The sequence below is a fragment of the Panthera tigris genome, chromosome D3 (assembly GCF_018350195.1).
Source record: "Panthera tigris isolate Pti1 chromosome D3, P.tigris_Pti1_mat1.1, whole genome shotgun sequence".
Taxonomy (NCBI): Eukaryota; Metazoa; Chordata; class Mammalia; order Carnivora; family Felidae; genus Panthera; species Panthera tigris.
This window is the reverse complement of record NC_056671.1, coordinates 6,069,848-6,095,745: the sequence shown is the minus strand read 5'-3', so window position 1 is coordinate 6,095,745 and position 25,898 is coordinate 6,069,848. Positions and strand designations below refer to the sequence as shown.

Sequence of the window (25,898 nt, the reverse complement as noted above, 5' to 3'; positions counted from 1 at the left end):
GACCCCGGATTGGGAACGAGCTTGGTGTGAGCACGTGGAGGGAAGGGGGTCTCTGTCGGTTTTGTTCACTGGTGTATGATGTGCACAGGGCTGCCTAATAAGGAGGGGGAGTTGTCTTCCCAGCAGGTAGGGATAGACACTTGTTTATGTCCGTTTACTTGTTTATTATTTGTTTACACCGTGGATTGTCAGCCCCCAGGGCCAGGGGCCTCTTCTGACTTGTTCACTCCTGATTCCCCAGGACTTAGCACAGCCCCTGCCATTTGTGGGCATTAATAGGCATTTGTTGGATGAAGGAACAGGCCTTTATTGAGCGTTTGCTCTGTTCCAGATAGTGTTTTTCGTGCTAGCCACTCAGTGGTGAGCAAGGTGGCCGAGGTCCTTGTGTTCTTGTTGTGCATAGCCTCGGAGGAGACAGATAAACACACTCTGTGCACAGGGATTGTGAAAAGAACAAGGCGTGGAAGGGGAGTATTAACCAGGATCTACCACTTAGCGATTGAACTGGAAGTCCTTTCAGGGGAACATTTCATTTCCCGGGGCCACAACTTTCGTCTTCTGGTTGTTTCCCTTCATCTCTCTGAGGGGCCCTTCATTTCAAAAGGGAACACCCCTACCCGAGATCTGATATCAGTGACCCTTGGGTCGGCTCCAGAGGAATTGCAAGGTCAGGAAGAAAGTCTTGAACGACAGCCGAGGCTGCAGGGAAGGCCCAGATCTCTTCCTGTTTCCTGGAGCCACTTGGGCTTCTGTTCATGGTGCCCACTTACCTGGTAGGGGCTGTGATCAGCTGTGAGTAGCACCGGAAGGATTCAGGAGACAGGAGCGGAACTGGCTCCCTTCTGTATAACTGGTAGACTTGTTCCTTCCTGTTAGTACTCAAGTTGAGAGAGACTGATATTATCAAGCTTAAATCTTAGAGGTTTGAACACAGGCCCTAGTTACAAAGACTCAGGTTTCACTGAGCGCCATTACATTAGGTAGTAGGGTATATTGGGATCCTTATCTGAAAATCAGAGGGAAAAAAAAGTGCATATGAAGAGCTCAGCTGTGTGTGTTTGGGTTGACTGTCAAACAGCATGGGTGCCTAGAGTAAAAGCTCCGTAACATCTGACACGTCTCTTGCCCCTTTCCGGAATTCCTCACTGACTTTGCCTTCACTGGCTGGGATAACTAACATCAGTCCTTTCTGGCTTGCATAGGCTCTATGATTTTCCCCTTTCAGTACTCCTGAGGCCAAGGAGGCAGGCGCAGGTTGCCGTAGTGACAGCCCATGAGAAGACTTGGAAAAGAAGGTTATTCCCCTAGGCAAGTGCATCTCCCTCTTCTGACAGTCTGCAGTCTAAGAACAATTTTCCCCAGTAGTCCTTGAGCTGCTGGAGTAGGAAGATGGCTAGTGTGCGTATCCGGGAAACCTGCACCGGGTAGCCTCTGCTGGTTTTTCTGGGTTGAAGGTTGTTAGCCTCGGGGAGCCTGGGTGGCTCAGTCCGTTGAGCTTCTGACTTTGGCTCAGGTCACGATCTCACGGTTAATGAGTTCGAGCCCCACATCGGGCTCTGCGCCATCAGCGCGGAGCCTGCTTTGGATCCTCTGTCCCCTCTCTCTGCCCCCTACCCTGCTTGCTCTCTCTCAAAAATAAACATTTAAAATAAATAAGTAAATAATTAAAAAAAATTATAGGTTGAAGGTTAGTCTTGAAATGAGTCTACATTAAAATACACTCTAGTTCCCCCCGATCTGTGGAGATGCGTCCCGAGACCCCCAGTAGGTGGGTTGCTATCCGAAACCGCGGAACCGCGGATCGTACTGAACGTTGTCCATATTGTGTCTCTTCCTGTGCATACGTACTATGGCCCACTGCAATTCATAGCTCAGGCACTGTCAGAGATTGACAGCAATAGAACGATTATAAAATGTACCGTAAGAACAATTATGTGAATGTGTTTGCGAGGATATATGTGAGTTACATCTCTTGTCAGTTTATCTTCTTGTCCTGTACTCACCCCTCTTCTTCCGATGATGTGAGACGATAAAACGTCCACGTGACAGGAGGAAGCGAGGCGAATGATGTAGGCACTGGGCCGTAATGTGGCGCTGCTATTGACCTGGGGAAGTGCCAGAAGGAGGATTGTCTGCTTCGCCACCAGGGTTGACCTCGGGCGTCTGAGACCCTGGAAAGGCTCAACTGTGGACAAGGGGCACTACTGTGCTTCCTGTCACTGGCCTAGACGTAGGGTGACATTGCCTCCCTAAAAAGAAAACAGAAACGAGATTCTGTAAAAGAAACCGCGTGGCAGAAAAAGCCAGGTGACATCTGTGAGACGGTGGGGGTGGTGTGTGTCACACCCAAATACGTTTGTATTGTTGCCGCAGAAATTGGCCTCCTCATAAAGAGTCTACTGTTTGCGGAACCACCATGTCCACGTGGAGTTCGCCAGTGTTTGATGTTGAAGAAAAAAAGCCCTGAAATGGGGCAGTGCCGTCGTTTGTAGACCGCTTGGGATGCATCGCTTCCTTTTCATTCTGGGCTCTGCGGATTGTGCCTGAGTCACGACGAACTTGAAAGCGGTTACTTGAGATTAGTGTGATCCCAGAAATGAATGTGAATGTGACAAGCAGAAGTGAAATGGGAGTTTTTATCTTACTTCTGGTTAATCCTTTTAAAAAAATTAGAAAAACTGAACGAGAACTGAGCCTTTGGGGTCTCTTCCCGGTTTGGGCAGTTTCATGGCAAGCTCTTGTCTAATTGTGGTTTCTGAGAGTGCCCAACATAAGTGATGGGGTGCAGGAAAGATAAAATTCTTGCCTTAAATGCCTTCCAACGTGAGTGATCACTGTAACCTTTTTTTGTTATAAAATAATAAATGTCCGTTGTGGGAAATTTAGAAAACCTAAGAATAAGATACTAACCTCTATGATCCTATTATCTAGAAATAAACACTCCAACATTTTCGTTAATATTGGTTTAACGTTATTTTTCTAATAATGTTTTAAAGTGTACGTATATACGTATTTTCATATAATTGGAACCACACTGAACATATCTTTAATTTTTTCTAGACACAAATCAGAACTGACTTCCTCATTACATTTTCTTTCACCATATATATATATGTGTATATATATATAAATATATATATATGTGTGTGTGTATGTATATATACATGTGTGTGTATTTTATTGTTTTAAGCTTTGTATTAGAAGTTAAGTAGAGGGAAGAGTGTTTGGGAACAGTGAGTTCCTGTGGACCCGTAACATAAATTCATGGCCCCTCATTGCAGCCTTCCACCTCCGGACAAAATCTGTCCCTCCCCTCTCAGACCAGATTATTCTGAAGCAAATCTCGTGTGTATAATTTCTTTCATAAATATCTCCATAATTATCTCTAAAAAGTAAGGACAGTTAAAAATCATAACTACAGGGACTCCTGGGTGGCTCATTTGGTTGAGCGTCTGACTTTGGCTTAGGTCATGCTCTCACAGATTGTGAGTTCCAGCCCCATATTGGGCTCAGTGCTGACAGATCTGAGCTTGGAACCTGCTTTGGATTCTGTGTCTCCCTCTCTCTCTGCCCCTCCCCCACTCACAGTCTGTCTCTTTCTGTCTCAAAAATAAATGGTAAAAAGAATAAAACAAATCATAACCACAATATCATTATTATACTTAAATTTTTATGTAATAATTTCTATTTTTTTTTTTTTAATTTTTTTTTTTCAACGTTTTTTATTTATTTTTGGGACAGAGAGAGACAGAACATGAACGGGGGAGGGGCAGAGAGAGAGGGAGACACAGAATCGGAAACAGGCTCCAGGCTCCGAGCCATCAGCCCAGAGCCTGACGCGGGGCTCGAACTCACGGACCGTGAGATCGTGACCTGGCTGAAGTCGGACGCTTAACCGACTGCGCCACCCAGGCGCCCCAATATTTTCTATTTTTTAAATGTTTATTTTTGAGAGAAAGAGACAGAGTGTGAGTGGGGGAGGAGCAGAGAGAGAGGGAGACACAGAATCTGAAGCAGGCTCTAGGCTCTGAGCTGTCAGCACAGAGCCCGGCGCGGGGCTCGAACTCACGAACTGTGAGATCGTGACCTGAGCCGACGTCGGACGCTTAACCGACTGAGCCACCCGGGCCCCCCTAAAACTTAAGTTTTAATAAGGGCATAATAATCAGTTATACGAACCATAATTTTTATACCCCTTTATTGATCTGTATCATAGAATTCACCCATTTCAAGTGTACATTTCATTGTTTTTTTAGGAAATTGACTTAGGCGTCCATCACCACGATCCAGCGTTAGTAGAACATTATATCCCCCAGTAAGGTCGCTTGTGCTTACATACAGTTAATCCCCAGACCTGCCTCCAGCCCCAGGCAGTCACTGATCTACTTTCCGCCTCTAGATTGGCCTTTTCGCCGGGACATTTCATGGAAAGGGAATCGCGCCGTATGTGGCCTTTAGTGTCTTCTTGAAAGACACACTCGCATTGTTTCTGAGAGTCATCGCGGTGTTTGGTGCGTCAGTGGGGTGTTCCTCTTGATCGCCGAGCAGTGTGCTATGGTCTGCGTGTGGACCATAAGCTCTTTGACCAATTTTGTATTGTTAATAATTCTTTCTTCTATCGCTGAGGTTGACGTTCTTCTTGGTAAGTTTTTGTAGGTATCCATAGGTTTTTGCTTAGGTTAATTTTCTTCATGGGATGTTTCTGGGCCAAAGGGTATTTTTCAGGCTTTTTTTGGTAACAGTTGCCAAGCCGCTTTCCAGAAAAGCTGTGTTGGTTCCCACTCCCATCCAGTTAGTGTGTGAGGATGTACTTTTCCCTAAAGCCTTGCCCATCATATTTTATTCTTAAAATCACATTTACCTGTACATTTTAGAAATTTCAGAGCAAATTTTTCATCCTTTTCTCAGCTCAACCAGAATGTAAGTTCCTTCCAAAGAAAATTTGTTGGTGAGGTGAAGAGGTGTGAAGAACTAGAACGAATATTAGGTAAGTTTTATTTTATTTTATTTTGTTATTTTGGGGGGTTAAGTTTATTTTACTAACTTAATTATTTGTATATAAGCAAGCCTTGTTCACTTTAGAAAAATTAGAAAATATAGGCCAGCAAAAAGGAAAAAAGAATTCACCATCCTGTACTTTTTACTCTTTACCTATAAAAGTAAGGATTCACATATATAACTATCAGGCTATTTTGTTGTCAGCTCTGTTTCTCAGGAAGTCCTGTAACATCTTTTCGTATCAATAAACAGATGGACCCCTCATCATCCTTTTTTTTTTTAAGTTTATTTATTTATTTTGAGAGAGAGAGAGAGAGAGAGACGTGGGAGGGGCAGAGAGAGAGAGGAAGAGAGAGAATCCCAAGCAGGCTCTGTATCAGCAGTGGAGAGGGACCGTGACCTGAGCCGAAACCAACAGTAGGTCACTTAACTGAGCCACCCAGGCACCCTAGACGCGGCATCATTTTTAATGGCTGCCTAGTATTTCATGAGATTAATGTGTTAATAATTTATGTAGCCAATCCCTTGTAGTTTATCATAGTTGAAGACATTGTATACATGTTACTTAAAATTATGCCGAAGATCAAGGGAGGCATGAAATGACAGATTGGCTTTGTTTGCAAAGGGGTTAGATCAGTGTTCCCTTGATGGTTAAGCTTCACAGCTCAGGAGCTCAAGGCTACTTGCTTTATCTGTAAGATCTTTACCGTCTTAGCCTAAGATAGTCATCACTATCAATTCCACTGTGAAGTTCTGACCGAAATGGGGGGAGGGAGAGGATGATTGCATACCACCTACTGAAGTACAAAACTTTTTTTTTTAGGAGGATGAAAGAGGGGTGCCTGGGTGGCTGAGTCAGTTAAGCGTCTGACGTGGGCTCAGTTCATGATCTAAGAGTTAGTGAGTTCGAGTCCTGCTGCGCTGACGGCTCAGAGCCTGCAGCCTGCTTCGGATTCTGGGTCTCCCTCTCTCTGCCCCTCCCCTGCTTACACTCTTTCTCTCACTCAAAAATAAATAAACATTAAGAAAAAAAAAAAGAAGGATGAACAGAAAAACATGGGGATGAGTGAGCCAAGGAAGGGACAGAATATGACTTTCGAAATAACTTTTTAAAAAAATTTTATTTACATATATATATATATATATATATATATATATATATATATATATATATATTTATTTAGAGAGGGAGAGAGAATCCCAAGCAGGCTCCCTGCTGTTATCACAGAGCTGAACACAGGGCTCCGTCTCACAAACTGTGAGATCATGATCTGAGCTGAAGTTGGATGCTTAACCAACTGAGCCACCCAGGTGCCCCTGGAATGATTCCTAATAGCTAATATTTATTGTGGATCTTTATCTTTTATTTCAATTTTTTTTTTTTTTTTTTTTTTAATTTATTTTTGGGACAGAGAGAGACAGAGCATGAACGGGGGAGGGGCAGAGAGAGAGAGGGAGACACAGAATCGGAAACAGGCTCCAGGCTCCGAGCCATCAGCCCAGAGCCTGACGCGGGGCTCGAACTCACGGACCGCGAGATCGTGACCTGGCTGAAGTCGGACGCTTAACCAACTGCGCCACCCAGGCGCCCCTTTCTTTTTTTTTTTTTTTTTATTTCAATTTTTTTTTTTTTTTTAATTTATTTTTGGGACAGAGAGAGACAGAGCATGAACGGGGGAGGGGCAGAGAGAGAGAGGGAGACACAGAATCGGAAACAGGCATCTTTTTGAAATTTATTTTATTTTTTTTTTTATTTGAGAGAGAGGGAGGGGGAGGAGCAGAGTGAGAGAGAATGAGAGAGAGAGAGAGAGAGAGAGAGAGAGAGAGAGAGATTGAATCCCAAGCAGGCTCCACGCCCAGTGCAGAGCCCAATACGGGGCTTAATCCCACAACCCTCAGATCGTGACCTGAGCCGAAATCAGGAGTCAGATACTCAACCGAGTGAGCCATGCAGACACCCTGGATTTTATGATTTAATTGGAGATTTTTAAGGCCAAAACACTTTTAATGATCTGAAATCTATTCCTTGCATATTGTTTGAAGTCCTCGTTCCTTGTGTGGATCGTGTGCGATAGAGTGACATCATATTCCTTTCTTTGCAATATAGTGAGTCCTTGGGCAGGTCGTGGATTAGGAATGAGGTTTTTAAAGGCAGTGACAGCACATCAGGCACGTGTAGGACTTCCTATAGCTTAAACTGTTTCAAAAAGCATATAGATTTCAAAAAGGAAAACAGATGTCCCAAGTAAATTAGGTTTAATTGGTGAAACGATTTGTATCCCATTTCCGGAAACCTCTTAAGCCCCGTGCTTCCTTTGTTATCCTGTTAGGGAGACATCCTCACCTTTCTGTTTCTTTCTCTCAATAAAATAGCTAGTAACCCTTCTCCAAGATATTCTATCCGGTTATGAGTTTACCAGGCGTTGTGACTTGCATCCTAAGGCCAAGGATGCTTCATGGCATTGAAAATGTAAACTGAAGAAATTCGGTTAATTTTGCCTGGTTCACTGCGAGTTTTATGAATCTGGCTGTCGACGTAAGTAGGGAAGCAGCGCGGATTGTCGTGAGTCCGAACAGCCTGGCCAGCGCGGAGCTGTCCGGAGAGCCTGGCTCTCTGCCCTGTGCCCTCAGGGCTCCGTGCGCCCCTAGAGGCTGTGCTTCTCCTGGGAGATACTTACTTCCTCCTAACGGCACCTGCCAGGGAGTCCCGCTGCTGTCTCCGGGGGTGGCGGGGGGGGGGGGGGGGGGACACGATTCTAGGTCTGTCCCTGGCTTATCCTGCACTTCTGAGTGTGTCTCATCTGCAGGTACAGAAACAGCTGCGACTCCAGAGTTCTTTAACTAGGGTCTCAGACATAAAGGAGACTTGGGGGATTTCAGGGAATGTTTGTCAGGTTATCGTCGATCTTGTCACTGCGTGCTCACCTCTGTAGGTGGTATTATTTTGTAGATGTTTGGAAGCGAGGTTGTAAGAGGCTTTTTGTAAGTCAGTTGGAGTAAGCAAGACTTCTGTGCTTCAGACATTAATTTTGAGGCGACCCAGGAATGGTTGGGACGGAAAGTGTTCTGACTGAAATGTCTTGGAGCGGGTTTTTGAGTCTCATTTGTTTACCTTTTATTCCCACAGCATATTTGGTACAGGAAATTAATAGAGCTGACATTCCCCTGCCTGAGGGAGAGACCAGTCCTCCTGCACCCCCTCTGAAACAAGTCCTAGAAATGCAGGTAATGTGTTTCTGAAGAAGCTGTTTTAGGTCGCTGATGGCAGACACTGCTCGTCTACTGAGTTTATATCGTCCAGGGCTTGTCGGGTTTTCTTCTCAAAACCGTGGAATGAAAACTAAAGAACAACGCTATGGTTAGCCCTCCAAGTTTTGTTTTTTTTGTGTTTTTTGTTTTTTGCTTTGAGAGAGAGGAGGGGCACAAGTGAGCGAGGGGCAGAGAAAGAATTCCAGGAGGGGTAGAAGGAGAGAGAGAAAGAGAGATAGAGAGAGAGAGACGTGGGGCTTGAACTCAACTGAAGCGGGATTCGAGCTCACCTGATGTGGGACTCGAATTCACGAGCTATGAGATCATGACCCGAACCGAAGTTAGATGCTTAGCAACTGAGCCACCCAAGTGCCCAGCCCTCCAAATTTTAAGTGTAATTTAGTTTTCTTGTAAAATGTAAGATGCACGCTCCCTTTCCAGGTGGTGTTGAACTGAAGCTAATGAAAATTGGGTTGTGAAATGGGGTGCTTAGTCAGGTAATGTTTCTGAAAGTACGTTCCGGGCTTATCCGGGCTTTAGCGTGCCTCTCCTGGCGTGAGTAAGGGAATCTTCAGTCCTGGACCCTTTGCCTTCTGCCAGACTCACGGACCTCCCCTCTGATGCTCAGAAGCTAGTATGAAGGTGATAGGTCATTCCAGGTCAGCAGCAAACAATTCCTTGTCCCTGAGTTCAGTGTCTCAGGGGTACAGCGTTCCCCCCGAGAACCCTGGCTTGTCTTGTTAGTCAGCGCCCCTGTGACTTATCCCCCGAGGTTTGTGTCGATCATCTGATAGTTCATCGCACTGGGAACTAGACTAGAGCCCCTTAGAGCTCTTCTGAAACAATCAGTGTTGTGTAGCCAGGACCATTCCATGGCTGGCCGCTCTGTTTATCTGGGAGGAAGTCATTTAACTTTTGTTATATGAGTGGACTTGAGAGAGAATTGTACAATCAGATGAGTTGAAAGCGGTCATCTGGTTTGGCCTGTTTGATGGGTTGTTTGTGACATAATGACAATTTCGGCGATTACTGAGTATTTATAGTTTTCGTAAAAGGCAGAGCACAAGTAATGGAGGTAGTATGTCAAGGGATTTGTTTGCATACAAGTTTTCAGTGAGTCAGGGGTTTGTTCTACAGATCTCTGCCTCTGTTGTTCGAATACTTAAGTATTGTTAAAGAAAGATGCCTGCGGTGTAATTGATTATGAAAGAAGATTCGATCTCAGGGCATCCTTCAGCCCAATTAATCATATAAGCGCAACTTATACATGTAGACTCTTTTTTTTTTAACTTTTAATTTTTTTTTTTTTTTTTTTTTTACTGTTTATTTTTGAGAGAAAGAGAGGAGAGTATGAGCGGGGGAGGGGCAGAGAGAGAGGGAGACCCAGAATCCGAAGCAGGCTCCAGGCTCTGAGCTGTCAGCACAGAGCCCGACACGGGGCTCGAACTCATGAACTGCAAGATCGTGACCCGAGCTGAAGTCGGCCGCTTAACCGACTCAGCCACCCAGGCGCCCCTCTATACATGCAGCCTCGTAACTAGAGGCTGGGAATATTTATGCTCCGAAAAGGTGACCTCAGTTTTCTTCTGTGTTGCAAATAAACGGAAACGTAGACTTGAAAGGAGACTGTCTGATGTGCGACAGTGGGTAAGCAGATGAAGGAAAATCCACACAAGTGGTGGGGGCTGAGATCAGGCCAGGCCAGCCCAGGGTACCGTGAGTCATCACCTGCGACACCTCCATCGTGCGTGGTGTCAGCTTCTTAGGAGTTCCCTGAATCAGTACGAAACCGTAAACGACGGGCCTTTAAAATCTCCGCATGCTTCCATATCCCTGTCCGACTATCGGATTCTGGCTTGTTAAGCCCGGTCCTGGCTCTAGCAAGTGTGTGAAGAAATGACGAAACTACGCTTGGAACGGACCTGTCCTCTTAAGTAACTGCCCTTTTGTTTTAGGAGCAGCTGCAGAAGCTGGAGGTTGAGCTGAGGGAAGTCACCAAGAACAAGGAGAAACTGAGGAAGAACCTGCTTGAACTGATTGAGTACACTCACATGCTCAGAGTGACAAAAACCTTCGTTAAACGAAACGTGGAGGTACTGACCACACACGGGAGGAAGTGCATTTCTTTTGCAAAACTCTCGTTCCCGTAAGGTTTCTCTTTTGGCTATTCGTTATCAAACAGGTTCATTTTTATCTTAGCTTTATTTTTCAGTCGGATTATACGACATGAAAAAAAAGGTGTTAAGCTTTTCCCGCGTTGGTTGATTTAGCGATAACGATACTTCCTATTTGTAAAATCTTTAGTTTTCAGTTGAAAAAAATCTTTTTATGTTCATGAGGGAAAAAATGGGAAAGTAGCGTTTGAGCTCTAACATTTAGGTATTTTTTTCTTTTTCTTCACCAAATTACTAAAAGAATTAACAAAAAAGTCTTTGTAAGAGTAGAAACAGTCTACATAATAGTCTGTCCTCAGCTGAGTAGGGAGGGGAGTCTGTTCTGTCAGGGCTGTTTCGTTTGGCATGGTGACATCTGACTGAGCACTCTGTCTCCAAGCGAGGCGGCGACATAAATTGTAACTATATCTCTAGTGAACGACTTCAAGTAGCTTATAAAAAAAGCGACGGGGCAATGATCGTTTTTATTTACCAGAGCTGTGTTCCACGTCTAATTTGTCTTGGGGTGTCGGCGTCCAGATCTGGCACCCAGTTAGGATGCCCTATAAACTTGTTTGGAAACATGACTTGGGAAATAAAGTGTCACTTTTTTTTTTTTTTTTAACATTTATTTATTTTTGAGACAGAGAGAGACAGAGCATGAACGGGGGAGGGTCAGAGAGAGGGAGACACAGAATCTGAAACAGGCTCCAGGCTCTGAGCTGTCAGCACAGAGCCTGATGCGGGGCTCGAACTCACGGACCGTGAGATCATGACTTGAGCCGAAGTCAGCCGCTTAACCGACTGAGTCACCCAGCGCCCCTAAAGTGTCACTTTTAATAAGACACACTTGGTTTCATATTTCTTTGTAGTTTGAACCTACTTATGAAGAATTCCCTCCCTTAGAGAATGATTCCTTGTTGGACTACAGCTGTATGCAGAGGCTGGGAGCAAAACTGGGGTAGGTGACAACCACCGGGGGGGGGGGGGGGCCGAGCATCGCTGTCCTTGTCGTCAGTGGAGGGATGAGAGCTACCATTTGAAGGCCTGTGATGGAGTGAAAGAAAGTGCATGTCTGTTTAAGAAAACACTGTACTCCTGTATTTGCTGAGTTGGATTATTCAGCTGTATTGACTTTTTAGCTAAATACCATGGGGATTTCTTCTTTCAGTATAATGAGCTGGAAAGAAGGAACGTTTATGCCATTCAGTGTTATATCAATAAGCCTACAATAATAGGTCAGTGACGCATCAAGTCCTGTTTTGTTTGGTGGAAACATAGGGGCTAAACTGAGTTGGTTAATTAATTAATTGATTTTTTAATTTTTTTAAAACGTTTATTTATTTTTGAGAGAGAGAGAGACACACACATAGAGCGTGAGTGGGGGGGGAGGGCAGAGAGAGATGGAACACAGAATCCGAAGCAGGCTCCAGGGTCTGAGCTGTCAGCACAGAGCCTGGCGAGAGGCTCGAACTCAAGAACCGTGAGATAGGACCCGAGCCAAAATCAAGAGTTGGACACTTAACCAACTGAGCCACCCAGGCACCCCAGCTATACATTTTAAAGGATGTTTCAAAAATTTTTGACCCAGCATTTTCGATATTTGCATTTGGAGGGCTTTCCAGATACCCTTTTCACCATTTTTCCAGAAATGAAAGTCTTCATTTCTCCTTTTAATGCAATTTGAGGATTCAATTGCTTTTCAATTGACTACAGGTTGCTTTTATTGTCTCATAGGTTTGTATCTGGCCTAATTAACCAAGGGAAAGTTGAAGCATTTGAGAAAATGCTGTGGAGGGTCTGCAAAGGGTATACCATCGTGACCTATGCAGAACTGGATGAGCCCCTCGAGGACCCTGAAACTGTGAGTCGATGTCCCGATCACCTTTTAACCATGACAGATTGGCAGCAGAGTTGGGGGCGCAGTGCACAGGGAGCCGCTTGAGAGTGGGGTGTTCACCTGATGGCTTATCATCCTCGAGTACCTTCAGGTGTAGCTCTAAAGTCTAGGACTTTCTCCTCGATGGCAGCCGGGAAATTACCGTAGACACGTTGCTACTGTCCGAGCCTCAGACCCCATTGAGGTTTCCCCCGTCGTACCACAGTCCCTTTTATAGCAGACAGTCTAGTTTTGAATCACAGTTTGGATCTAATTGTCACGTCTCTTTGGTCTCCTTCATTCTGGGACAGTTTCTCAGTCTTTTCTTGACTTTCACGACCTTGACATTTGAAAATGATTATAGATCAGTTGTTGTTGTTGTTTTGTAGAATGTCTCTGCATTTGGGTTTGTCTGCTGTTTTCCCAGGATTAGATTCAGGTCATGCGTCTTCTGCAGGAGTGATGCTATGTTCTCCTCCCTGCATCCTCGTGGGCGCACGATTTAGTTTGTCCCATTGCTGGTAACGTCGCTCTGATCACTTGGCCGAGGTGGTGACTCGACTTCACTGTGAAGTCACTCCTTTTCCTTATAATTAATAAGTGTTTTAGGGGAAGAGCTTTGAAACTCTGTACCTATCCCATTCCTTACCAGATTTTCAGTTCTTTGTTTCCCATTTGATTCAATGAATTATACTCTTACTGTAATTATTTATTTTGATATTAAAATTCTCTAGATTTGGCCACTCGGGGCCCATTCAGGCTGGCTGTTATGTCCTTTTTTCCGTGCTGCCATCATTTTTGGAGTGCTTGTGCTTTTGAACACAACAAGCTGTCCGGATTCATTTTGTAATCCCCTCACACAGCCGTGGAATTGGTCATTTCTCTACGAGCCTGGTACTCTTTAGTGGAGAACGGTATTTAGAAGCCAAGGTGTAGTCTCTGGATATGCCCGTTGTTAATTGAGGAGTTGTGTTCCCCAGTCTGTCACTGGACAGCTCTAGGACACACACACACACACACACACACACACACACACACACACACACCCCTTTATTTCTGGGCCTGTGCGTACATACTGAAAACTGTGAGTTCGCATCCAATTCCAATCCAACACCACAGAATTCAGTCTCAGTTCCTCCATTTCTGTTTTTGTAACGTTTTCCTTTGATGGTGAGAAACTCGGCTCCTGTTGTAGTATTTTTACTTATTTTCAGTCCTCTCGCCTGTAACCGACCTTCCCGTCAGTGTCTCATTTTTGCCACCCCCACATCCCCCTGTGCGGAGCCCTGAGTTCCCCATGCCAGGTGGGCCCCTGGTGTGGGTGCCCTCCTCACCCTGCCTGGGCCGCTTCCCTACGTAGATGCTCTGCCCACCTTGCTTCAGCTCTGGCTTTGCCCAGGCCATTTTTGGTCTTCCCCTCCTTCTGGGTCCATCCCTGCACATGCACTTAAGGCTTTAGGACTGAATTATTCAGGAAGGGAAGTAGAGGGGCAGGAGAGAGAAAGAGCCATCAGCACTTTTTAAAATCTCTATGATTTTTTTTTTTTAGATTTTACAATAAAAATAACTATATTGCTCTAAATGAGGATGAACTGATCTATTACAGGTAGAAGAGGAACTTTAGCTTCTTAATTTTGAGGAAAGGGTTTGTGGGTTTTTTTTTTTCTAAATTTGCCTCAGGAATTTTGGCTGCAAGATTACTGTATGTCCCATAGTAGTTGTGACACATAAAGAGGAATTTGGCTGTGAAATGGATTTTCATAAACTTTAGCCTGAAAAAAAACCACGCATGTTTAACCTAATGCGTGAAAATCTAATCAGTCAAGTTGTTCATTAACCATCCACCTGTGATCTTTTCTACTCTTTTGTGGCTCCTGTAACTGCCACTAGCATCTGTTTCTTTGTCCTTCAACTGTGACCTTTATGACCTCTGTACGTAAAACTGAAGATAGAAACCATTGTGCAGTGGCATTACCTATTCTTTTGAGCTTTTTCTTTTCCTTTATTTTATTCTTATTTTTTTTTAAAGAGAGAGAGGGAGAGGGGCAGAAGAAAGAGAGAGAGATTGAGAGAGGAAGAATGCAGATGAATCTTAATCGGGCTCCGTGCTCAGCTCACCTGGGAGCCTGATGATGGGCTTGACCCCACAACCACGAGATCATGACCTGAGCCAAAATCAAGAGTCAGAGGCTCAACTGACTGAGCTACCCAGGCGCCATTGAGCTCTTTCTTTATTAAGAGGACCTATCAGTCATTCTCATGCAGAACTTTCATTCACATTAAAATTGTTTTCTATATATTTCTAAGCTCTTTTATGGCAGGCTTTTACCAGCTATGGGAAAGGGCATTAAGTACCTGTGAAGAAAGAGAAGTGGATTAGAGAGATGTACATCTTGAAAATACAACAACTTCTCCATAATTACACAAGAGATGCATGCTGGTTGTAGAAAATTGGGAACAGTACCGAAAACGTGAAGGAGAAAATCTATCCCCTGTGGTCCTGTTCAGAAAGAGCCACTGCTGACATTTCGGTGTGTTATTCTTTTTGTGCTTGTTCTGGGTGTTCGATTTGGCAACTTCTTCTCCGGTTCTAGGATTTGTGTGTTCTGATCCCTCAGTGTCATTACCGACCCCAGAGCTTATTTCTGGCCATTTCCCCCTTGTCGGTCTGGTTTCTAGATGCGATGCTGGACTCCGGCGATTTCACTGGGTTTTATGATTTGTATTTCATGTTGTGAACTGTCCCTGTGCCTTCTTACGCCCGAGGTGGTTGACATGGTACTATTGTTAAAGTTGTTATGGAATCTTCGAGGTCAGGTGTACTATAAATGCCGTTTCTTTCTTCCCCCTGTTTCGTTTCTTCAATTACTTATTTTGAAATAATTTCGGTTTACAGAAAAGTTGCCAGAAGAGAACAGAGACTTGTCATATCCCCTCACCCACATTTCCCTGTCGTTAACAGGTTCCCACATTGGCTCTGTCACCCGTGTGCTCTCTCTGTGAGTCTCTTCCCGTTTTCACTAGGCTCTTTGCACACTTTCTACAAGGAAGCCATAGACTCTGTCACCCCTGGGTCACTCCAGTGCGGGTACTCCCAAGCAAGGACACTCTTCCACAACCACGGGGGGCCCCTCCGAAAGAGGGAAAGAGCACGGGTGCAGCTCTTTTGAACACTCCGAACTTGCCATGCCCACCTCCCAGCGGATTGTCTTTCTTCCTTCCTGATCCAGCACCTCCCCTGGGTCTGTAGTCGCGTCTGGAACAGGCTGACCCCATCCCTCTGGGCCACTTGATGTTTCGTCACCACCAGACTCGGGCCATATGTTCTTGGCAGGGACACCTTGGAAGTGACGCTCTGGCCATCTCAGCGCATCTCGTCAGGTGCGGGCCCGTAACGTCGACCTGGTCACGTGGCCGTCTGCCGGGTTCCTTCGCTTTCATGGCATCGTGTTGCCTTTTGTGATTGATGAGTAGCTTGGCGGGAGGTGTTCCAAGTGGTGCTAGTGTCCCGATCACCAGCCTGCCCACCACCTGTAGCGTCCATTGACGGCCCTCGAATCTGCCACCTCCGTCATGGCTGCCACGTGGTAACCATGTGGGTTCTCGATTTCCATCTTTCCTTCTGTACTTATTAGCGATTCCACGGAAGGTACGCTTCTCCCCTCTCGCATCCAAGGACTCATGGCTTCCCATTGTATTTAATGACTTGTAATCTGTCACACTCAGTGTTTATTTGGATGCCCAAATTGTCCCTGATTCAGCTACAGAAGGTCCCTTCACACGTGTTCCTGTGTCGTTTGGCCTGTCGTTAGCGTTCACTGAGCATTCCCTTCCTTTCTGGCAGCACAACGCATTCCAGCTTCATCTTGGGCTTTCGGTGCCTGGCCTGGACCCAGCCATTTCTCCAAGGACCCCTGGTTCCTTTTAGTGGACGATGTTTACAAAGGTCTGGGTGCTCGAGTGCTCACCGCGTACGGGAGTGTCGTCGTTTCTGGGCCCTTCCAGCGGTAGCATGTGTGTGTGCACACACACGCACACGCACGCACACACGCACATGTCCACGCGCACAGCTGTAACCACCTCTGTGGCTCCCTGTGCTTACATTTTATAAAGCTATGTGTCCCGACTATAACTTAAAATTCTGATCAGTTCTTTCTAGACTTAACCTTTTTCCAGCTCTTTTCTGACAAGTGAGAAATCTGCCTCCCCTTATCCTCAACGTATTTCATGAATCGCTCAGTTTACTTATTTATTCAGTGTAACCGGTCTCCTAACCACATCAACCATCTCCTGCAACCCCCTGGCCACCCTTTGTCCTTGCCTTGGGACCCACCTGCCTGGGCTTCTCTGAGGCTCCCCAACCTGTTCCCCCGCCTCCTGTGGCCCAGGGCTCGATTCTTAGACTGCTTCTCTCCTCTCTCTGCCCCTAGGGATCCTGTATAATTTCACAGCTTTAAATACTGCCTCCCAAATGTATATCTAGAACTTGGACCTCTCTTCTCAAAAAGAGACTTTTCTGTATAACTGGCTACTCTGCGTCTCTTTTAAAAATCTGAAAGACATTTCCACCGGGTGTCTAAAACTGGACCTCCCGATCTTTCCTCTCCTACCTGCCCTGCCAGGCATGCCATCTCGGTAAGAGGCTACTCAGTCCTTCCGACTGCTCAGGCCCAGAGCCTTGGGGGTCGTCCTGACTCTTCTCTTTTTCCTCACACCTCATGATTAATCCTGTAGCGGAGTGATTGGCCGTGTCTTTTGAATAGGAAGAGACTCTGGCCTTTCTCGTCACCTCCACCCTGCTCCACACCTCAGGTACATCCATTCGGCAGGAGCCTCTGTCCTGAGCTCCTGCCCCGGCCACTGCCCTGCTGTGCTCTCTCCTCCCAGCATCCAGAACAATCCCTGTAAGATCACGTCACTCCTCTACTTAAAACCTTCCAGTGGCTTCCTGTCTCACTTGGCAAAACACCCAGAGCCTTGCAGTGTCACCTCTTGTGGCCTCGTCACGTGTCTGACCTGTCCACTCCCCTTCCGTGTGTGGCCTTCTTGCCTTCCCTGCTCCTGCTTCTCTGTGAGCTCTTCTGGGCCTGGGAAGGTCCTTCCCTCAGTGGCCGCACGGCTCCCTCCCTTCTTCACGCCTTTAAGCTCCGATGCTCTTCTCAGGGAGGCCTTCCCTGGTCACCCTATTTAAAATCACCACCCCAGCCTCCCCTCCCTTTCTCCTTTTCCAGCTCTGTTTTCTCTACGGCACTTACGGCCATTTGGTACGCTGTGTTTTTCTTTGTGTCCCTCGCTGCCAACTTGACTACGAGCTCCCCAGCCCTCCCAGGTCAGGGATTTTTGTCTCTTTTGTTCAGTTCTATATTCCTGGCACCTAGAACAGTGCCTGGGAAATAGGCCAAAAACCTATTCAGTTTTATGTCTAGAATATTTGTAAATATAGTCAATTCTCAGTATTTATGGTAGCTCTGTAGGGTCTCCACGAACCCATGAACGAATGACACTGAACCACCGTCCTAGCAGAAATGCAGCCTTAGGTTTCTGTGAGCCTCTGGTCACATTTTGTCCACCAGCCAATAATAACCTTGTTTTATGTGTGTCTCTATTTAGTGTGTATTATCGATTCATTGAACACTGAACTCTGCTAGCAGCACTGTGACTTACGCCTGAAGGAACCTTATCTAACCCACGCATTTTCTCTGTCTTCACTGCCTTCTTGGGCTCAGGAACGCTAGCTAGCACGTCAGCGTTCTGCCTGAGGACCATTTTAGATAGCGAAACCTGCAACAAAGAGCGCAAATCTGAAAGACGTGATCCTAAGCAAACCATGAGAAGGACCCTTGTGTACAGGATGAGAGGGAACAAGGCAGAGAGCCGCCCTGTTTGACCTCGGCTGAGTACGCACATCGAGTGGCTCCAACTTTGGGCTGCTCTGCGGTGTGTCTATAAATGGCCAAAGCCATGGCCGGTACTGCTCTCAGGGTCATGAATACAGCGTGGCCAGTTTGGGTGAAGTGTAGTGACGGAGTCTGCAGAGGCCAGGATGGCTGCATCTGCTACAGGAACGAACCAATGCACTTTTTAACAGAGTTTTTGCTGCCAGCGTTTTCAGAGACCTGGACACAGGAGTAACAATGATCCCGGTTTATTCTTTTAGGGAGAAGTCATAAAGTGGTATGTGTTTTTAATATCCTTTTGGGGAGAGCAGATTGGCCACAAGGTTAAGAAGATATGTGATTGGTAAGAACACGAAACATTTCATTTGATGTGTTTCTTTGTATTCGGTAGTCTCTAGTTTGCCTTAAAAACCCCTCCGTGTTTGAAGGGAGCCACGGTGAGTGCAAAGCCTGTTGCGTTCTGTTACGTGTCTTTGCTGTAATACCACGTTGGTCTTTTTGTAAGTTTATTTATTTATTTTGAGAGAGAGAGCACGTGCTCGTGAGCAGGAGGAGGGGTGGAGAGAGAAGAGAGAATCCCAAGCAGCCTCCGTGCTGTCCACACAGAGCCCGACGTGGGGCTTGATCTCACAAACCGTGAGATCCATGACCTGAGCCGAAGGCAGGAGTCAAGACGCTCAACCGACTGAGCCGCCCAAGTGCCCCTGTGATACCATGTTGTTAAACATTCAGTTCGTCACCTCTTGTCAGTGTTACACTTAAAATAATTGAGAAGTAGAGATCATGTTTAATAACATTCTTAGATTTTATTTTCTCTTTGGGAATCAGGGCTTAAGAATAATCCGAGAAGGAGTCACGTTTTGGTATTTTGTGCCTTCCTGTGGCTTTGAGCTCCGCAGAGGCCCGTGTGTCATCACTGAGCGTACGGTTCCTCTTTTGCTCGGTGTTTGACAGGTTTCTCTGCACTGTGGGGGGAGGAGGCCTGGTGAGTGGTGAGGACTGAGTGGCTTCACCGCCCACGCCCAGGGCGGGCTGGGTAAGTCACCACGTCCAGGCTCCCTCCCTGTAAGAGGGAGCGGCACTCTCCTCCCTCCCTGGGCTTCGGGACTGAGGCCACACAGGCAAGACACTCCCGTGCAGCGTCGGCCACCGCCATGCGCTAAGGAGTGTCACAACGGAAATCTCTCTGTGACTTGTTCTCCTCAACAGTGGAAAAATAGGAAGAGCCAAACAAAAAAGTCAAAAGAATGCCCTTTGTTTTTAGATGGCTTATTTCCCGTGGGGGTGAGGCTGGGGCTTGGTATTTCCTTTATAAAGTGTTTCCCAGAGTCGAATGCTCTGTCACCGGTGATACGGAAAGTAATTTTAAGTGTTACGTGGACGAACCTGTTGTTAATTTCATAGATGTTTATTCAGTGTATATTAGAAAAACCGTCACCAGCACACAAGCCCATGATTTCACACACAGTGTTGCTTAGGACAAGGCTAGAGTGAGTATTTAATTTTAATAGTCAGAACTTACAATGTTAAGTGTGGCTGGAAGGTGTCAAGGCAGAAGGCAGAGTGCAGTAGGGAGGCACACCTCGTGTGTTTCGGGTGCCACGCAGCCCCCCAAGAAGGCGGGCCCTGGGAGGCGAGGGAGGGGCTCCCTGCACCCACCACGTGTCCAAAGCAGTTGCTAGGACACCGGAGCTTTTTTTTTTTTTTTTTTTTTTTTCTCCCCCTCCCTTTATTTTCTCTTTCTTTTAAAAGTAATGACCGTTGTGTGTTCAAACCTGTTTAGTGAATTCCCAGCCCAAGGACCGGGGTGGATTTCAGAAAGTTGGAATGGGGAGCAAGCTCTGGGAACGATCGGGGGCAGGGAGGGAACACGGAACCAAGAGAGAGTGCGCTAAATGTGTTGAAGCCCGTAGACATTTGTTGAGTGTCTCCGTGTAGAAGGCCTCGGCGCGGGCAGGTGCCTGTGTCTGACCTTTTTCTCCCAGAAGGCTGCTTCTGTTCCCTTTTGGGGGGAGATGTGTCCACGTGGTGCACTGAATTCGGTTCTAGTGTTTGCCGTCGCCTCTCCTGGTCCTGACGGGCGTGAGACTGTTGCATTCTGTCTTGTAGTTACCACTGCCACGTTTACCCCTATCCGAACACAGCTGAGGAGCGGAAGGAGATTCAGGAGGGGCTCAATACCCGGATTCAGGATCTCTACACTGTGAGTAAACTGTTGCCTCCTTACCTGAGGTGTGTAAAACATTTACAAGTCCATTTGCCTTGTTTTTCAATGTGGAAACGTTTGGTTGTGGACAAATCGAGATGTTCTTGGGAGATTGGAAAGTGACTCACCTCGCTCCTCTTGGTGGAAGTTTTATTTTAGCCGCCTGTGAGAAATCTAGGTGGTGATGGTGGGACTTTAGAGAAGATCCTCTGGTCATCGCAGGAGACGGGCCACCCGTTTAAAGTGGTGGCTGTCATTTTTTTGCCTTCACTACTTCAATGACCGTTCCTCCTTGTATCAGCGAGGGCTCCGGGCGGCAAGAAGTGGACTCCCACCCACCTAAGCAAAAGGGGGTTTCAGGCCCGAATGTGACAGGGTGGAGTTGGTGGCCCTCGGGGCTGACCGGGCACTGAGCCGAGACTGGGAATGAATGGGAAGGATGGGAGCTCCGTGGGCCCAGCCAGGCCGCCGTGCCGGCACCCAGATGGTAACACCCAGCCACCTCCTGTGCCCTGGGGGCTGTGTCCTGGAGGGGCAGCTCCCGAGAGAGCATCCGATCGGCTGGGCTGCTTTCCGCGTGCCGCCTGGCGGTCCTGGCGGCCGGGAAGACACGGAATGAGCCCAGGAGGGGCCGGTGCCAGGGACAAAAGCTGGGAAAGCCTGTGTTTGTTCCCACGCAGGTGCTCCACAAAACCGAGGATTATTTAAGGCAAGTGCTGTGTAAAGCCGCCGAATCCGTCTACAGCCACGTCATCCAGGTGAAGAAGATGAAAGCCATTTACCACATGCTGAACATGTGCAGCTTCGACGTGACCAACAAGTGCCTCATCGCCGAAGTCTGGTGTCCTGAGGCCGATCTGCACGAGCTGCGCCGGGCGCTCGAGGAGGGGTCGGTAAGGCGGCCGGGACCAGACGGAGGGACCGGGGCTGCTCTGGGGACGCCTGAGAACCCGGGAGACGCCAAGGAGCGTGGGAGTGTCTGGGAGCAGGGAGAGGGCTGTGCTGACTCCTGTCCTGGACCGATGCCCCGGAGAGCGCGTCATCCGAGGGCGTGTGCATGCACACGCGTGGCTTTCATCGGCTCTTCTGGTCGTGTGGTTAGAGAAGTAAAACATACATATAACAGAAGAGACGCAGTGAAGTGGCTTCCTCCTACCCTGTCACTTCAGAGACAAGGGCTGTTTTCTGCTGGGTCTTTGGGTTTCTTAACTGAAGGGTAAGCACGTACGAATGGATATCTTCTTGCTTTCACGGAAGGTTGCTGGTTATTCATTCTGTTCTTTTCACTTAATAGAACTTCCCTACTTTTTATACTATTTAATACTTTGCTCTATGGATGTGCCGTGGCCTGGCGACCTGGCTGCCTGCTCATTTAGGCGGTGTGGTGCCTGATGTGACCAGTACCACCGTGGCAACCGCCACTTGGCCGTGGCGGTTCACACACACAGGTCTGTCGGAGGAGAGGCCCAGATACGGAATTGCTGGGTCAGTTTTGATGGATGGTATCAGCTACTGCGTTTCTCTTACTTTGAATGAGGTTAAAAGTTTTTTATCAGGGGCTCCTGGGTGGCTCGGTCGGTTAAGCGTCCGGCTTCGGCTCAGGTCAGGACCTCATAGTCTGTGAGTTCAAGCCCCGCATCGGGCTCTGTGCTGACAGCTCAGAGCCTGGAGCCTGCTTCGGATTCTGTGTCTTCCTCTCTGCCTCTCCTCTGCTTGTGCTCTGTCTCTCTCTTGAAAACAAATGAACATTAAAAAAAAATTACCACAACCCAAAACCTCTGGGACGCAGCAAAGGCGGTCATAAGAGGAAAGTATATAGCAATCCAGGCCTTCCTAAAGAAGGAAGAAAGATCTCAGATACACAACCTAACCTTACGCCTTAAGGAGCTGGAAAAAGAACAGCAAATAAAACCCCAAACCAGCAGAAGACAGGAAATAATAAAGATTAGAACAGAAATTAATGCTGTTGAAACCAAAAAAACAGTAGAACAGATCAATGAAACCAGAAGCTGGTTCTTTGAAAGAATTAACAAAATTGATAGACCACTAGCCAGTTTGATCAAAAAGAAAAAGGAAAGGACCCAAATAAATAAAATCAAGAATGAAAGAGGAGAAATCACAACCAACACAACAGAAATAAAAACAATAATAAGAGAATATTATGAGCAATTATATGCCAATAAAATGGGTAATCTGGAAGAAACGGACAAATTCCTAGAAACATATACACTACCAAAACTGAAACAGGAAGAAATAGAAAATTTGAACAGACCCATAACCAGTAAAGAAATGAAATCAGTAATCAAAAATCTGCCAAAAAATGAGTCCAGGACCAGATGGCTTTCCAGGGGAATTCTACCAAACATTTAAGCAAGCGTTAACACCTATTCTCTTGAAACTGTTCCAAAAAATAGAAATGGAAGGAAAACTTCCAAACTCTTTCTATGAAGCCAGCATTACCTTGATTCCAAAGCCAGACAGAGACCCCACTAAAAAGGAGAACTATAGACCAATTTTCCTGATGAACATGGATGCAGAAATCCTCAACAAGATAATAGCCAACCGGATCCAACAATACATTAAAAAAATTATTTGCCACGACCGAGCGGGATTTATACCTGGGATTCAGGGCTGGTTAAATTTCCTCAAAACAATTAATGTGATTCAACACATCAATAAAAGAAAGGACAAGAACCATAATGATCCTCTCAATAGATGCAGAGAAAGCATTTGACAAAATATAGCATTATTTCTTGATAAAAAGCCCTCAAGAAAGTAGGGATAGAAGGAGCATACCTCGAGATATAAAAGCCATATATGAACGACCCAATGCTAATATCCTCCTCAATGGGGAAAAACTGAGAGCTTTCCCCTAAGGTCAGGAACGAGCCAGGGATGTCCACTCTCGCCACTGTTATTCAACATAGTATTGGAAGTCTTAGCCTCTGCAATCAGACAACACAAAGAAATAAAAGGCATCCAGATTGTCCAGGAGGAGGTCAAACTTTCACTCTTTGCAGATGAACATGATACTCTATATGGAAAACCCAAAAAATTCCACAAAAAACTGCTAGAGTTGATTCATGAATTCAGCAAAGTTGCAGGATATAAAATCAACGCACACACAAAAAAAGAGGTTAGAGTGGAAGAGAGCCAAAGCATAAGAGACTCTTAAAAACAGAACAAACTGAAGGTTGATGGGGGGTGGGAGGGAGGGGGGGGTGGGTGATGGGTATTGAGGAGGGCACCTTTTGGGATGAGCACTGGGTGTTGTATGGAAACCAGTTTGACAATAAACTTCATATATTGAAAAAAAAATCAACGCACAGAAATCGGTTGCATTCCTATACACCAACAATGAAGCGACAGAAAGAGAAATCAAGGAATCGATCCCATTTACAGTTGCACAAAAAGCCATAAAATATCTAGGAATAAATCTAACCAAAGAGGTGAAAAATTTGTACACTGGAAACTATAGAAAGCTTATGAAAGAAATTGAAGAAGACACACACAAAAAAGGAAGAATATTCCATGCTCCCGGATAGAAGAACAAATATTGTTAAAATGTTGATACTACCCAAAGCAATCTACATATTCAATGCAATCCCTATCAAAGTAACACCAGCATTCTTCACAGAGCTAGAAGAAATAATTCTAAAATTTGTATGGAACCAGAAAAGACCCCGAGTAGCCAAAACGATCTTGAAAAAGAAAACCAAAGCAGGAGGCATCACAATCCCAGACTTCAAGCTATACTACAAAGCTGTAATCATCAAGACAGCGTGGTACTGGCACAAGAACAGACACTCAGATCAATGGAACAGAATAGAGAACCCATAAATGGACCCACAACCTATGGCCAACTAATCTTTGATGAAGAGGAAAGAATATTCAGTGGAATAAAGACAGTCTCTTCAGCAAGTGGTGCTGGGAAAACTGGACAGCGACATGCAGAAGAATGAACCTGGACCACTTTCTTACACCATACACAAAAATAAACTCAAAATGGATGAAAGACCTAAATGTAAGGAAGCCATCAAAATCCTCGAGGAGAAAGCAGGCAAAAACCTCTTTGATCTTGGCCGCAGCAACTTCTTACTCAACATGTCTCCGGAGGCAAAGGAAACAAAAGTAAAAATGAACCACTGGGACCTCATCAAAATAAAAAGCTTCTGCACAGCGAAGGAAACAGTCAGCAAAACTAAAAGGCAACCGACAGAATGGGAGAAGATATTTGCAAATGACATATCAGATAAAGGGTTAGTATCCAAAATCTATAAAGAACTTCTCAAACTCTGCACCCAAAAAACAAATAATCCAGTGAAGAAATGGGCAAAAGACATGAATAGACACTTCTCCAACGAAGACATCCAGATGGCCAACTGACACATGAAAAAATGCTCAATGGCACTCATCATCTGGGAAATACAAATCAAAACCACAATGAGATACCACCTCACACCTGCCAGAATGGCTAACATTAACAACTCAGGCAACAACAGATGTTGGCGAGGATGTGGAGAAAGAGGATCTCTTTTGCATTGTTGGTGGGAACGCAAGCTGGTGCAGCCACTCTGGAAAACAGTATGGAGGTTCCTCAAAAAAATAAAAATAGAACTACCCTATGACCCAGCAATTGCACTACTAGGTATTTATCCAAGGGATACAGGTGTGCTGTTTCGAAGGGGCACACACACCCCAACGTTTATAGCAGTGCTATCGACAATAGCCAAAGTATGGAAAGAGCCCCAATGTCCATCGATGGATGGATGGATAAAGAAGATGTGATACACACACACACACACACACACACACACACACACACAATGGAGTATTACTCAGCAATCAAAAAGAATGAAATCTTGCCATTTGCAACTACGTGGATGGAACTGGAGGGTATTATGCTAAGTGAAATCAGTCAGAGAAAGACAAAAATCATATGACTTCATTCATATGAGGACTTTTAAGAGACAAAACAGATGAACATAAGGGAAGAGAAACGAAAATAATATAAAAACAGGGAGGGGGACAAAACAGAAGAGACTCATAAATATGGAGAACAAACTGAGGGTTACTGGAGGGGTTGTGGGAGGGGGGATGGGCTAAATGGGTAAGGGGCACTAAGGAATCTACTCCTGAAATCATTGCACTATATGCTAACTAATTTGGATGTAAATTTTTTAAAAAAAATTAAAAGAAAATCTTTTAAGAGCCACTTGAATTTTCCTTTTTTAATGAGCTCTGTGTTTTTCTGCTTTGCCCATTTTCTTTTTATTTTTTTTACTATTTTTTTTTAAACGTTTATTTATTTTTGAGACAGAGACAGAGCATAAACGGGGGAGGGTCAGAGAGAGAGGGAGACACAGAATCCGAAGCAGGCTCCAGGCTCTGAGCTGTCAGCACAGAGCCTGACGTGGGGCTCGAACTCAAAGACCGCGAGATCATGACCTCAGCCAAAGTCAGACGCCCAACGGACTAAGCCACCCAAGCGCCACCCCCCCATTTTTAATTATTAT

The 25,898-nt window shown here is 45.7% G+C and overlaps 1 protein-coding gene across 3 annotated transcripts in view; it reads left to right on the top strand.

The window, feature by feature from the left end:
* The window catches only part of ATP6V0A2 (ATPase H+ transporting V0 subunit a2), a 44,521-nt gene that overhangs the window by 1,139 nt on the left and 17,484 nt on the right, over positions 1–25,898 (top strand). For all 3 annotated transcript variants that reach the window (XM_042961520.1, XM_042961519.1, XM_042961518.1), the window contains exons 2-9: positions 4,909–4,987; positions 8,126–8,223; positions 10,203–10,340; positions 11,273–11,361; positions 12,138–12,264; positions 18,437–18,519; positions 20,286–20,379; positions 21,063–21,275. In XM_042961520.1, coding sequence (XP_042817454.1) covers positions 8,218–8,223; positions 10,203–10,340; positions 11,273–11,361; positions 12,138–12,264; positions 18,437–18,519; positions 20,286–20,379; positions 21,063–21,275 — 750 coding nt within the window. In that variant the 5' untranslated portion in view covers positions 4,909–4,987; positions 8,126–8,217. The remainder of the gene's footprint in view (positions 1–4,908; positions 4,988–8,125; positions 8,224–10,202; positions 10,341–11,272; positions 11,362–12,137; positions 12,265–18,436; positions 18,520–20,285; positions 20,380–21,062; positions 21,276–25,898) is intronic.